This window comes from Enhydra lutris, unplaced genomic scaffold, assembly GCF_002288905.1.
Source record: "Enhydra lutris kenyoni isolate GAN:26980312 unplaced genomic scaffold, ASM228890v2 scaffoldscaffold379, whole genome shotgun sequence".
In the NCBI taxonomy this organism is placed as follows: Eukaryota; Metazoa; Chordata; class Mammalia; order Carnivora; family Mustelidae; genus Enhydra; species Enhydra lutris.
This window is the reverse complement of record NW_019154463.1, coordinates 871-16075: the sequence shown is the minus strand read 5'-3', so window position 1 is coordinate 16075 and position 15205 is coordinate 871. Positions and strand designations below refer to the sequence as shown.

The 15205-nt window shown below is 48.6% G+C and overlaps 1 protein-coding gene across 1 annotated transcript; it reads left to right on the top strand.

The window, feature by feature from the left end:
- Nucleotides 1-840: 840 nt before the first annotated feature.
- LOC111140274 (spermatogenesis-associated protein 31E1-like) lies at nt 841-6580 on the top strand. Its single transcript, XM_022492576.1, has 5 exons — nt 841-1026; nt 1763-1820; nt 2337-2397; nt 2647-2921; nt 3156-6580. The coding sequence occupies exons 1-5, from the start codon at nt 841-843 to the stop codon at nt 6578-6580; spliced, it is 4005 nt and encodes a 1334-aa protein (XP_022348284.1).
- The last annotated feature ends 8625 nt before the right edge of the window (nt 6581-15205 follow it).

Sequence of the window (15205 nt, the reverse complement as noted above, 5' to 3'; positions counted from 1 at the left end):
AAATAAACAACTGAAGGATTTGGTTACCACTAAACTGGCCTTATAAGAGATGTTGAAGGGACTTATTTACACTAAAAAGAAATGACATAATTAACAAGAAAATACATAAAAATAAAATCTTAATGGCAAATGCAACATACAGTATCTGTACAGCCAAGGTAGCGGGTAAATCACTTATAAAGCTAGAATGAAGACAAAAATAGTATGTTTAACTAAAACTACAATAATTAGTTAAAAGATTTATATTTAAAAAAGGTCATGACATCAAAAACATTAAACATGTGGTTCCCCACAGTATAGAACTTCAACACCCTATTTACATCAATGGATAAGTCATCCACACAGAAAGTCAATAAGAAAACATCAGTCTTAAATGAACCATGTATACTGGTTGAATGGATAAAGATATTACACACATCAATACTATTCAGCCATAAAAAATAATGAAATGGTGACAGTCGTGGTAACATGGAGAACCTTGAGAATACTATGTTAAATAAAATAAGAGAAAGACAAATACCATATGGTTTCACTTGTATGTAGAATTGAAAACAAAAACAAAAACAAAAACAAAAGAAAACTCAGATTCATAGATATAGAGAAGAGACTGGTGTCTGCTGAAGGGAGGAACTTGGAGTCCCAGGAGGGCGGAGGGATAGAGCCACAGGGTGGGAGGGGCTGCTTCTCTTCTGTCCCCTCCCCCTCTTTCAGGAGTCCTTTGTGACCAGACAATAGCTCTGTGATGTGGGCGTGGGGCTTGTGTCTGCACCTCTACCCCCAGGGCTCAGTTGCCTGAGGGCAGCAGTGCGATCAGACACTAATGCTTTACAGAGGAAAGAGATGGAGAATTATCTCTTCCCTCAGAAATTCTTCACTGATTGTTGGCTGAGCTCCAGTCCCACTACCTGGGCAGTTAGTGCCATCTTTGCATTTGTATGTGGACTGGGGGTCTTCGTCCCCTTACTTTCCTATTTCCAGCCTGATCCATCCTCACCACCATGCAAGAAATATAGGAAGAGCGGGAAGGTAAGGAACCCTTGGCCCAGACCCAGCAGAGTGTGAGTCTATCTTCTTTTATTCTTTCCACTTTTCTGAGTCACTGGAGAGACTCCTGAGATGGGAAAGAATAGAACGTGTATTCTCAGGAGAGCGTAGACCACCATCCATCCAGGACAAGCCAGACCGGGCAGGGGTTAGAGAGACATGAGGATTTCTCCCCGAAGATCTCGGGCCGGAGTCCAGGTGTGGTGGAGGGGTCCAGGACAGCGTCCCACACACAGTGACCAGTGGCCGAGGACAGGTGGCTGAGAGCTGCCTCTCTAGTGGAGGTCAGGTCCCTGAGCAGCGGGTCACCAGCCGCCATCCCAGGACAGGTGTTTCAGGTGAATGGTCCCCCTTCGGGGCTGATCGAGGGCAGTACTGAGCCCAGGAGGTCCCAAGCAGCAGCTGGAGTGGAGCTCTGTCCTTGGAAAGTGGGGTCCTATGTGAAGGAGTCCAGCTGCGCCCCCAGGTCTGGAATTGTGTGTGTTTCTTGAGCAGAGGAACAGTGGCAAACTTCTCACATAGAAAATCCTTCTGTACATTCTTCAAAGAAGGAAAACTGGAAACATTTGTACCCATTTTGAAAAGGAAATGAGTAAAATGAAAGAAAGCCACAGTCTACCCGCCCCTTAGTTAAATGTAGGAAGTCACACTGTTCATGAGCAGCAAGCACCTGCTGCTGGGGCGGGGGTCACAGCCTCCCCGTGTTCTCTTATCTCAGTACCAAGGGGAGCCATGGAGAAGGAGCAACAGAAGCCAGAAAAAACAGACTCTGAAAGGTGAGCGTCTGCCATTCACCCCTGCGTGCCCCAGTTGCACCGCCCCCCTGCTCTGAGGCCCAGCCCCACCATCTCCAGGACACCAGGGCCTGAGCCCATCCCTCAGGAAACAGAGCCCTGGGTGGGGGGTTGGGGGCTCCCAGGAGGGAGAGCGGAACCAGAGGCTTCCCAGATTCTGTGCCAGAACGAAGCCCTGAGGGGCTGGAAACAGGTGTCGCCCAGCAGGGAACCCAGGGCCTGGACTAGGGGCGGGACCGCCTGCTCCCACTGTGGAAAAGCTGTTCACCTCTGCTCACATTCCTCTGTGAGGCCACGTGGTCCTTCCTCACCCAGCAAGGTCATGAATGAGGAAGCACTTTGGAAAAGACAAAGCGATCCCCATCATGAACCCTGTAATCACTGTTTGGGGCTCCTAAGTCCAATCCCCCAAAGGTCTCCCCTATGGGACATTGTACCCAGCCTCCTGTAAGACCCCTGGGCCCTGCCTTCCGATGTGACCCAGTCTCCTGTTTCCAGCTTGCAGAAGTTGCCAGCAAGAGCTGGAAGAGGTCCACAGCTTAGTCTCCCTTCTGCAAAGGTAAAGAATCTGCCCCCTTCTCCCCTGGGTGGGCCTTCCCAAGTCTATGGTGTGACCCCGGGGCTGCAGGGAATGGCTTCTGGGGCTGTTCGGGTGGGCTGGGAGGAGCCGTGGGGACATACTGTGACCAAAGCCCGGGGGGAGTGACAGCAAGAGCATTGTGACGTGGGTGTGGGATGTGGAGGGCTGTGGGGTCCCCTCCTGGCCCCAGCTTCTGCAGCAGCAGCTCATGCCTCCTGTCTCCTGCAGCCACCTGGCGAGGCTCTCTGACCAGGGGGGCTTTCACCAGCTCTTACGTCAAGCAGCCCCTGGGCAGTTGCACCGAGGGGTGTCAGCTGGAGCCCATCAGCCATGCAGGGAGCCTGTGGAAGTTGCTGCTCCCGCCGTGGGCCCATCACCTGCTCGTGCTCCGCTGACGGGGCTCCCTCAGCCTCTGGCCTCCATCCTGCCAGCGAGACCTCAAGAAGAGCAAACTAACTTTAAAAAAATCCTGCCGGACACAGTGAGAAAGAACTTTCTTCCAGGTAGTTCCTACTGGGCCTCTCTCATTCCAGTCATCTCAGGCCTTGGCCATGCCAGCTACCCCATTTTATCCTTTTCCTGGTGGTGGGAAAGAACCAAGTCCTTGTTCTTGCCTGGCACATTACAGCACAAGTACCAGCAAGAACACGTGTCCTGCCACCCACCAGAGGCCTCGTTCTGGGGTGGCCTTACTAACAGGCAGATAGAGACTCATAACCCTTCATTTGTCAGTCCAGATGTCCAGAATCTCCTTGAACTACTAATTAGCAAAAGGGTAGAACTGAAGAGTTGGAAGGAGAAAAAAAAGGTTGGGTCAGTTGTCAAACAGTGGTGCCCAGACGACCACGTGAGCTTCTGGGGGACTCTGTGGAAGCTGCTGGGTGCTGAGCAGAACACCACCACCCCGCCGTCCTTTTGGAACATGAAAAACAAACCAGAGCCACTGGCCCAACCTCAGCCATTCTCCTCTCCCAAGGTTTTGGAAGACCACTTGCAATGGAAACACAGCCAGCTCTTCTGGGGTCTCCCCTCTCTGCACAGTGAGTCCCTGGTGGCCACTGCCTTGTTCTCTACTCACTCTTCTCCACTACAGGCTCCCTCTGTTTTATTCAATGGGACCTCTAATTGCTTGCCAGTTCTAATTCAGGATCAAATATCTTCACAGTTTTCCCACGCCCCACCCTTGCTCCACCATGGGATCCAACCCCAACCCTCAACGCTAACCTTGCCCCAGCCCCAGGCCCCCCTGGCAACCTCTGTCCCAATAGGACCACCTTTTCTCCCATCCCAGAGGAGGACCAGTAGGGTATCTTGTCCTACATCCCAGAAGAAGACACAATCCTTCATCCCAACTGAAATGCAACATCTGGAGTGGCCCTTGTTGCCAAAGCAACAAGGAAGGGGGAAGACTTTACCCACTATGGAGAAAAGATCTCCAAAATTCTTTAGTCAAGTCCCTCCAAAGCTTCCGGTGGACCACCAGGCCTTCCAGGCCCACAGGTCAGTTTCCACCTTTCAAGGGGACTTTGTCATCTTTAATATCCAGAAGCCACAGCTTCAAAGGAAGCCCAGCAGGGATAAACAGCAAAGCAGCTTGCCCCACAAGGTTCAGCTGTCTCTGGAACTGATGTGGCCTCGGGATGAATTCCTGGGGGTGAGTCAGGCAGAGGGAGAGCAGGGGCTCTCAAGGCCCTTTGTGTTTAAAGGCAAAAGCAGCCAGGCTACATGGAGGACCAGGCCCAGATACCACAGGAAGTATCAAGCAAGATTCCTAGTAGAGAAGATCTTTGGTAAGAGTCTACGGCAGTGTCTGAAGAGGACCCCAACAGGTCTCTCCAGGATCTCAGCTAGGTTCCCAGTGAAGGTTCTGGGAACCAACTCTGAGAAGGAATTTGGAAGACCCTTGATAAGGGCCTTGGAGTGGGACCCAGGAAAATACTTAGCCAGGGGCCCGGATAAGAAACATCTAGAAAAAACATTAAAGGTTCATTTGCACAGGAAATTGGGACAGATCAGTGAGGGTCTGATCCCTGTGACTGTGCGTCGATCCTGGTTTGTGGCCAGCCATGCTTTTCCCAAGTCCCAACCCCACATGGATATCAGAAATCTAGCACCCTTGAAGGATCGGAAGCCCTGCATAAACACCTCCCATGAGCTGTCCTTCCTTTGTCCTAACATTCAGCAGAAGCTGGAAACACACATCATAAGTTTTCGAGTGAGGCGTAAGTGGGACCTACCTCTCCAAACTGTTGAGCCCATAGATCTCCAACTACATGAAGCTCAACACTTGCCCTTTCCCCAGTCCCCCTTTCCGTGCTCAGCCACCTTTGTACCTAGGGCCCCTTCAAAAGCCAAATTTTACAAGTTCTTGGGGAAACCACCTCAGCCTCATCCAGGAGAGAAGTGTATAACTGAAAAGTCTGATCCCACTTCAGGGAGTCCCCTGCCTATTCCCTTACCCATACGTGAGCAAATCCAGCAGGCCCTGGGAGGGACTTCACCTGGTGATGGCCATCAGTCCTCAGAGACGTCTTTATCAGCACAGGAGGGCAGATCACCTCCTCAGGCCTCCATTCTCAGCCTCCTAAACAGAACCCTGCACAGCAAGACTATTATGGGGGCCAAGAAAGACAACCTGGAACCAAGTCCAAGTTTATCAATGGCCAGGAATGAGCTAAAGGAGGAGAGTGGGGGTCAGACCTCACCAGACAAGGTAGCAACACTGAAGATGAAGCTCAGGTCCCAAACTCCAAGGGCCAAAGGGGCCACGGAGGCGATGGAGGCCAAGAAGGCCCCTGCTTGGAAAGTCACCTTAAGACCCAGTGGGCTGGCCAACAAATCAGCCATTTACGTGGATCTGAGGAGATCAGGATCTCCAGGTGCTAGGAAAAGCCCCTCACCATCTACAGTGTTGGTTGCTCAAGATCCAGGGGAGGTAAGCCTTAAGACAAAGGTTAGTAAGTTTGAGCTCCAAGAGAAGATAGAGTCAGAGAACCAGCCTGAAGGCCATACCACTGGTGTGCTTCCTCAAGATTCTCCCAGGGACATCCTCCTTCCAGACTCTGCCACTTGTGTGCTTGTCGAAGACCGTGGCACCAATGTGCTCCTGCCAGACTCTCACACTAATGCTGTCCTTGCTGCAGACATCTTGACCACTCAAGAGTCACCCTCCTGTTCCCAAAGGGAACGTGCCAGTGGAGACACACCAGCTTCCCCGGTGTCACATAACCTTAGCTCAAGTGGATCAAGCAGTGAGGGGCAGCAAGAGCCCCGTGGACCAAAGGTTGAGGAACCAAGTGACAGCCAGAGCAACAGTGAGACCACTGATGAGGAAAAGGACCAGAAGAGTCCCAAACCAGAAGAGAATGAAGACAGGTGTGCAGAACCATTGGCAATCAGGGCTTCCCAAGCTAACGAGATAGGCCACCCTCCCCAGGTCAGAGGATCAGGAGAGAGCCTTGGGAGCAAATACCTCCGGCTCATGCCACCAGAAAAGGGACATGTTTTTCCGGAAAGCCACTTTAGACAAAGGATGAAGAATTTTCTGCAGTGCCTTAATCCCAATAAAAAAAGCAAAGGATTGGAAGGCCCCCTTCAAAAAGGCAAGCCTGCGTCGGCTCCTGCCCAGAGCTGGGTGCCAGTCAGAAGCAGATCGGTTATGGACAAGAGGGCTGCTGAAACTCAGAAGATCGTGACAGCTGTAGGACAAGTCCTGGTGGAAAAATTGGGACTCCACCAAGGAATTCGGGCCTCAGAGATGTATCAGCACAAGGAATTGCAGGCCCCAGTACATAGGCATTCTTGCCCCCACAGGGCTTTCGTCTCCATAGACCAGAAAAGAGTGATGGGAGGGATAGCCTCCAATCAGCAAGGCACCCCCAGGGGTCACAGCTGCCCTGGCAAGAGCCAGCTGACCAGAGACAGGAATGACGAGTGGGAAAGCCTCCCCAGGGACCTGGGGCCCCCAGGCAGACCAGGCCAGCACCGGCCGATGGTGGCAGGTATCTCAGGTCGAGTTCACCATTATCCTACATGCAGTCTTCGAAAATGTGTCTCAACCCATCAGGCAGAGAGCGCTTCACACATCTTTCCTGGTCAGAAAGATTTCCTTCAAGAAAAAATTGAGTATATACAAAGAAAGCCCATTTTTTTCTCACGTTAGCACATCCTCTGTGTGCTAATGACATCCCCGTGCCACAATTTTTATTGCTTCCCCAAAATATATGTTTGTTTGTTTGTTTGTTTGTTTGTTTTTCTCATGAGTGGTCCTGGACTCTGTGTGTGCCCTGCTTGGTCAGGGGGGTGGGAGGGAAGGATCAGGGTTCGCTCTCCCCGAAGGCCTGCTTTGGCTTCCAGAAGGGATGGGATCCTTGGAGGGCCAGTGACTTCGGGGTCCACCCCCGCCCCTTTCCTCACACACCTACCATTTCCATGACAAGGTGAACAAGACCCACACTGGGACTCGCTCTGCCTATCCTCTCCTGCTTTCCCTCCACTTGGAAATTGTGTGGCTGTAGGGAGGTTCTGCCAAGACAGAAATCCTGCTGATTCCTGCTCCAGGAAGATGGAGTCCTAGGTCAGAGTGGGGCCCGCAGTTGGGAGACGCAAGACTGGCCCTGAGGGCAGAGGTGAGAAAACCTGCCCCCACCCCCGTCTCCTGAGGGGAGTAGAGGACAGCTACCCCAGGAACCTTCTCTTCCCAGAGAATCCCAGCTTAGCTCCATGCAGCCCCTCTTCTCACACTCGGAGAAGCAAGGGACGAGCTCGCTCCTAGCGCTGAGGGTGTGTGTGGGGTGCCACAGAGACCCCCCAACGACCAGCCTGCCCAGCCCCAGGGCACTGAAGGGGCCTGCTCACCAGCATCTCCTTCCCCTTCTGGGGGAAGGAGGGGGTATGGCTCTGGGCGGGGGGACCCTGTGCTTAGGGTGGGAGGCCAGGAAGGAAGCCAAGTGACAGGGTGGGCCCATGCCTAGTGTGATGACTGAGGACCCTTGGTGTCCCACTGCCACCCAAGGGCCCAGAGGGGAGAAGTTAGAGGCCCTGGGGCTGTCCCCACAGGGTCTCCACCCCACTCCAGCTGCCAAGACCAGGAATGGGGGGTGAAGGGGGTGGGGGGGTGTACAGAAGCCACGTGAGCTCCCACATGGATGGCCAGGTGTCCACAGGCAGCAAGGCCTTCAGGCAGAGAAGTTAACTTCTGCACAATTTGATAAGCTTGTAGGACTGTGGGCCCCGGGACGTACTTGTGGTCTGTGACTCTTACATACACGTGTGGCCTAAGGACGGCTCCCAGGGGACTGGCCTGGCTCCCAGTCTTGGTTACCCCAGAGTCCAGAGGGGCAGGAGACCCTCAGATGGGGCTTGTCCCACCCCCAGCTGGAAGGGATGTGTCTAGACGGAGGGTGCAGTCTAGGAGGGCCCCCCCACGTGTGCCCCCTCCCAGCCCAACATCATCTCCTGGGGCCTCCCACACATCACTCACATGCTGGAGAGTCCCACTCCAGGAGGGAGCCCCCATCCAGATGGCAGCAGGCATGGCCCCGCCCTCATGCTGTCAGGAGCCCCCATGTGGGAATGCACCCGGGGTGGGGGGCAAAGTGGGTGCAGTCCTGCTCTGCGGCAGCTTCTCCCTGGAGCCAGGTCCTGCCTCTAGGTCCCCACAGTGGGCCAGCAGTGACAGTGTAGCCAGGACCTGGGGGAGGTGGGACAAGGACAGACAGCACCCCAGGCCCTTGGAAGCTCAGGAGAGGGTGGCCCAGAGCAGAGTCCTGAACCTGGCTGCTGCTAGGTCCTCCCAGTGGATTCAGAAGATGAGTTCTGGGAGTTGAGGAGTCGGACGTGCACCCCATGCTCCTGTTGGTAGAAGTGCCACGGACAGGAGGCTGGCGGAACAGCCAGAAACAGGAAGGAGCAAGTCCCCTTGCCCCTCTCCTGCCAGATGGTACAAGAAGGCCAGAAAGGGAAAGCCCCATGCCAAGAGACCTTGTGTAGAGACCTCTGACAGAGACCCACACCAAGACCTCCCACAGAGACCCACACCAAGAACTCCCACAGAGATGCACACAAAGCCCTCACAGACCCTACACAGAGACCTCTGACAGGGGCCAACATCAAAAGCCCTCACGAACACCACATCCAGGGATGATCCTCAAAGCCCTCCCACACACACTTTTTTTTTTTTTAATATTTTATTAACTTGACAGATCACAAGCAAGCAGAGAGGCAAGGCAGAGAGAGAGAGAGAGAAGGAAGAAGGCTCCCCGCTGAGCAGAGAGCCCGATGCGGGACTCGATCCCAGGATCCTGAGATCATGACCTGAGCTGAAGGCAGAGGCCTTAACCTACCGAGCCACCCAGGCGCCCCCTCCCACACATACCTTATGCAGAAACTCTCACAGTGGCCAACACCAAGAGACTTCACAGAGACCTGTGACAGAGATCCACACAGACTTCTCTCAGACAAACCTCAGAAACCGATCTGAATACAGAGACCCACATACAGCTCCGCAGAGCCCACACAGAGGCCTCCCTGTGCCCTGCAGACATCAAAGACAGACCTTGAACAGGAGCCTCACCTCCATCCTTAGGAGCCCACGTAGCCACTCAGTGACAGGCCCCGCTTGGATCTGAAGCCACTTAGCAAACTGGCAATGCAGCTGTGCTCTGCAGAGAAAATGCTTGTGCATTTTTTAATTACTTATGAAAAAGACTTAGATTCCCCACATAAACCTGAAAAATCCTTTCCTTCACAGATTTTCACTAGCTTCAGCTCCCATGCACAGTTTAAAGAATCAGAAACTGAAAACAAACAAAACTTTGCCGTCATCTAATGAGGGAAGAACTCTTATTTGTCCAGTCTTAGTTACGGTTTAATGAAATGGCCTCAGGGTTCATGTTCTTTATTTTGTGAGGGACAAGTCCCTCCACCCAAAGTGACTTTTTCACGTTGGAAATGCTGTAGGGAGGCCTACGGCCATTGGGATGTGGGATGGAGTGAGCCAGCAGAGAGGCCACTGACTCAGGCTGTACAGACAGCACGCTCTTTGGCTCAGAGCAGCTTGTGGTAGGTTTGCGAGGCCTGCTTTATGTTTAAATCAAAAAACTCACGGTTTCAAACACATGAAGCTGTTTTAGATATGAGACAGTTCGGCACTATTTCTGTTATAGCCTTTGGCTTGTTTATATTTACTGTTAACGTAAAATAATTATATCTTTTTCTATCTGTTCCTTTTAAACTATGGTAGTATCCTTAGATGATATCACGTATACGTCCAGAATATGAAAAAAACCATGAGCTAATGCTCAGCTATGATAGCTTAAACTTCTGGAGTATTTGGAAAGTTTTGTATTTTATAGAATCTTAAGGCACGCTCGGTTTCTAAGACTCGGGAAGTCAGGCTCTGCTTCATATTATCAGCTAAAAAAGGACACAGTGCTTAAATAATTTTGAAATCTTAGAAAATATTCCATTTAGCTGCTGTTTGAAATATCATTACCTCAATTAAATTACTTGGAAATTGGCATTTTGACATCTGTTATATTTAAAAAGTATACATTTAATCAGCATTTCATTGTAATAATAAAGATCTCACCATCTACCTAATATTTTCCAAACTGGGCACTTAGTTGAGACTCCGTATTTCTCACTGGTCATAAGAGTCCTGTTGCCCTGACTTGATAAGATCTAGATAACAGATCTCAAGTGTATGCCTAAATCTCTCAGGTCACCCTTTGAGGTGACAATGCCACAATCTTTTCTCTCAGAAGAGAGGAAGAGCTGGTGTCAGTTCTGTGGGTATATATACATGTTTTTTAATTAAGAAAAAACATGGGCAGTAAAATATTTTATGGACTCAAAGTTATTAATGTTATTAATATTTTGACATTTGCTCCCTTGATGATACTTTCTCATGTTACTGAATCACAGGAACTATGGAAAGTGGCCCTGGATGGCCTATAATGTCCCATCAGTAGTATTTAATAACTAGGACAACTCATCATTTCCCTGTAGATGCCTGCATCCACGATATCCCACAATCATAAAAAAGATACTTTCTTTTTCAAGTTTAAGCTACTTCTAAACAATGGATTTAGTCAGAATAAAATTAGATTCTTGTAAGAGGTATAAAATAATGCAACTTCTAATAAAATAGATGGGAATTTTTGAAGTGCTACTGTCTTTTGAAGGAAAACATCACTGCCTTGTCTCATCCTGATAACAAGAAAGGAGGTGACACAGCTCTTTGCTCTCAGCAATTTTATGTGTGTGTGTTAGTTGGTTCTGTGGATCAGATGCATTAGTATTCTTTTTTTTAAAAAGATTTGTGGGACAGACTATTTTTATAGAAGTGATAAATAGGACATGTGTCTTGTCAGCGTTAGTAGCCATTCTTACCCTACTTGGAATAAGGGCAAGTGAGTAACCGACAGAAACATTTTCTGGGAAGTGACTCCATTACTTCAAACCTTTCTCGGTGGAAGAAAAGATGGGAAGTCTCAGGTAGGAAGCTGAGACACTTTTGCCCCACAAATAAGTACATAATTCATAGGCTATTAAAACTGTGAGGGCTACTGCAGGCTGTTGGCTGGAAGGATTTGCAGAGAGCAAATGAAGAAGGACAGGCAAGTTTAAGGTCTCTTGGCCATAGCCAGGCCACCATTTACAAAATGTGCTCATAATATAAGTAGGAAACAGAACTTGACCAAAGCAAGCTGTGTGTCCTACCTTCCCTCCATTTACACAGGGAAGACACCACCCTCCACCACCACCTCCCCCCAGAACCCTCCCTCATTTTCAGATGCTTACTGCAGATTTCAGATGAAGAAGTCGGTAAAGAAAGGAAGAAGAGGAGAAGAGGGGAGACAAAGAGCCATTACCAACACACACACACACACACACACACACACACACACACACACACAATGGTGGTGGTTTCTGCTTTATCCCAGCCACCTAGTTAACAAATGGGGACCCCATGGCACGGAGAGTCTCCCCAAGCCACATGCATACTCGGTTTCCACATCTGACTCTAATCCAAAGCTTCCTCTGCTACACGACTTGAGCAGTGTGAAAGGATCCCTTTCCTAAGTCAGACAGATGATATCCCTACAGGAAATTATTTTCACCACCACCAGATAATGGTACATATCACTATTTCAGAGAGAAAAAAGGGAAGGAAAAGTCATTGTGCCATTTAGATAATGAAACTTTCAGAGAATAGAAACCTCTCTTGATCAGTCTGGTTTTTCGTTTGTTTGTTTTTTTAAATATTTTATTTGACAGTGAGGATCAAGCCAGAGCCGAAGGCAGATACTTAACGACTGACCCACCCAGGGGCCCCAATGTCAGTTTGTGATTTTTATTTAAAAAGAAAAGAATGACAAATGAGAATTTAATTCTATTAACTTTCACGAAAATCAGTACAATGGAGTGTTTCCACTTCTCCCTCTGGGTAGACTCCTTCGTGAGAAGTGAACCTTTGTCCTCATCTTGAATCCACCTGCCATTCCACGTAGTCCTCACAGATTTTGAGGATTGGAGGCAAAAGTGCACAAAACCCAGTTCCTGGAGATACCATTCCTGCTTTGCTCACCTGAGAGATGTGGGAGTCCATTAGGAGTGAGACCCCTTGGTGGGGGGGCTCACCAGGGGACTGGACAGGACAGTACACAGGGGTGCAGAAGGAACACATTAGAACTGCCATTTGGAAACTTTTTCATCTCATTTTTAAAAAAATCCCTATATTTATATAAGCTTTGCCATGGATATAAATTATAGACTTACGGTGCCTGTAGTTAACTTACAAATACATAAACACACACACATAAGAGGCTGCATACTCCAAAAGATTTTTATGGGCTCAAAGAATGGTAGAAATGTAGAGACCACTGACATGAACAAGATTCCCAGTCTTTTCTAAGAAGCTGATCCAGAATCCAAAACAACCATGGATTCTGGGCTCCATCAGGCAAACCATGTATATGGCCGGTCCAGAAAGAAAGAGGACCGTGGAGCTCCAGAAGAGCTGTTTCACCAAACTTGGCAACCTTGAGCGTCCCCTCATAGGTAGAGGGTGGGTGACGCAGAGGCGAGAGAACGTTCTGCCCCAACTCACCTGCAAACACAGCACAGCTGTGCACAAATAGGACCCCAAGCCTGTGGTGAGGGCTGTGTTGAGGGGAAATGAAAGGGAGCTGAGATTCAGTTAGAGTGCAGTGAAGGGACCTCATGCCCTTCCTGGACCATCCATCAGACCTACGGGAGGTGTGGGGAGGGTGCAGAAGCCATGGGGACCCTGGACAGCGTTTAGCAGAGATCGCACACACCATACTCAGGAGAATGGCTTATCATTAAGAATGCAATGGTTTGCATTTCCATTACATTTTTGCAAGTATCCTATTGTTTTCAAGGTAAAATTTTGAAGGTAGTAGTTTTATTTCCCTACGTAAAAAAACGGAAAATCCACTGGGAGATGTTATTTGCTTTGGATCATATGAATAGTTCTGGGGACAGAAAAGAATGGATTCCTGCAGTCAAGCATATGGACACAGTGATTTGACTAGGAAGCAAAGGGGCTAAATACATTGGACCAAATTAAACAGATTGGGCTATTCCTCGGGCGCACAACCACTGATGGTGCTCACAAGCTGGCGTATTGAGACAGACCTCTAGCTACCAGGCCAAGCAGCTGCTGTGAGTGCACTTAAGTACGGACAGCCCGGGAAACACCCCAAGGTAAGGGCTGCAAGCGAGGTCAGCCAATGACCCAGTTCTGGTGAAGGCAGCATCTGTGCTGGTCAGCTCTTGCCATAGAAGATGATGTGAGAAGCGCAAGTGGAGAAAGACAAGTATTCAACTTCGATGCCAGAATCAATCACCTGGATCTAGAATCATCACTAGATGTAGAAAAAGGACTGAACTGAGAGTCTAACCGGTTTGTCCACAAGGCGCTGTCTACATTACCTGCCTGTCTTCTGCAGGAGGGACGTCGTTATTTCTCAGACTCTCTGATCCACACCACGCAGGGAGAGTCTGATATACTTGTCAAGGTGAAGCCAGACATCAGGGGACAGACTCACAGGAAGTATGAACATCACGCAACTCCCCAAGAGACAGGCACCAGACGAAACATTTCACAGCATGACATGATAAGATGATATAGGATGGATGTATCGACAAAGGGATGGTGAAAAATACTATAAATTATAAATGTGAAAAAAAAGGGACCTCTGCCATCTCAGGAGAAGTACTCTACTTTTAACTTCATTCTGCAGCTCTCAAGGGCTATCATGTCTGTGTTCTTTTTATTGGGGTGACATTTTTGCCTGTACTCAGCATATGGATAATTTATCACTGACTAAATTCTTATTAAAACCCTTTGTAAAAAAAAAAAAATCCCTTGTAACACCCACCCGTTTTTTAAAGTCCATTGTTCTTAATGTACCTTTGGTCCGCTTATGGTTCTCACCAATATGTATCATTGTAATCTGGCTATTCTATTGTAATTTGCAGCTTTTCACATAAAAGGGATTTAGTAAAAAAAATTAAATAAATAAATAAATAAATAAAACCCCTTTGTAGGGGCACCTGGGTGGCTCAGTGGGTTAAGCCTCTGCCTTCGGCTCAGGTCATGATCTTAGGGTCCTGGGATCGAGCCCCGCATCGGGCTCTCTGCTCAGCGAGGAGCCTGCTTCCTCCTCTCTCTCTCTGCCTGCCTTTCTGCCTACTTGTGATCTCTACCTCCCTGTTAAATAAATAAATAAAATATTTTTTAAAAACCCTTTGTGTTCAAATTACAAGCAGACTTTATACAATAAATGTCTTTTTATTATATAAATGTCATTTATTTTTATGATACTTTTTATACATTTGTATACATTTTATACATTCGTATAATAAATGTCATTATATAATAAATGTTTTGTGAACGTCCTCTTTGTTTTATATCATTCCACGCTGATACCAGCCCACTAGTTTTCTAGGGAATAACATTGGGATGGTGAAAAGTCAGAATTTGAAATCTTTTTTTTTTTTTAAAGATTTTATTTATTTATTTGACAGAGAGAGATCACAAGTAGACAGAGAGGCAGGCAGAGAGAGAGAGAGAGGGATGCAGGCTCCCTGCTGAGCAGAGAGCCCGATGCGGGACTCGATCCCAGGACCCTGAGATCATGACCTGAGCCGAAGGCAGCGGCCTAACCCACTGAGCCACCCAGGCGACCCCAGAGTTTGAAATCTTAAGCAAAGGGAATCAGCAGGCCCAGGCTGAGACAGTGCTTAAGAGAGAGTGCAGGAACTGAAATCATCTTGGTGGTTTTAACATTTATGAATTTTTACTATATCGAAATAAATATAAAATTTGGGAGTGGAAGAGTTAAGCCAATCTTAGAGAGCACACCCAAGCCAGCGATGCGCTTACCCATTAATCTGTTTCTCCCCATACATTGAACAGGTTTGGCTAGAAGACCTGTACATTTCACTGATTTCTAGAATTCAAGAATTATGTCTCCCAGTAGAAGGTAAAAGCTTACCCGTGTTCCCTTTACTGATGGGACGGTGGTGGGGGGATCCAGCCCTGCTAATATCCAGAAGTGGCCCTGACTCACACCAGGGCTGTGTTACTCTCCTCTTGGACATAAATGCCAAGGGGTATCATGGAATACCAACACCAGACAAAGTTACTCTGAGATCATGATAAAGGGGAACAACATGAAGGTAATTCATAATTGTTTTCTAAGTATAGAAAGAAAGATTACGGTGCCACCCCCAGAAATACCGAGCACCCCAT

What these genes read in the sequence shown, in the direction of transcription:
- LOC111140274 (XM_022492576.1), top strand. Translation starts at nt 841, where the DNA reads ATGGAGAATTATCTCTTCCCTCAGAAATTCTTCACTGATTGTTGGCTG. An exon ending in TTAGTCTCCCTTCTGCAAAG is followed by an intron (nt 2,398 to 2,646) that starts GTAAAGAATCTG and finishes TGTCTCCTGCAG; the next exon opens with CCACCTGGCGAGGCTCTCTG. An exon ending in GAGAAAGAACTTTCTTCCAG is followed by an intron (nt 2,922 to 3,155) that starts GTAGTTCCTACT and finishes TTGTCAGTCCAG; the next exon opens with ATGTCCAGAATCTCCTTGAA.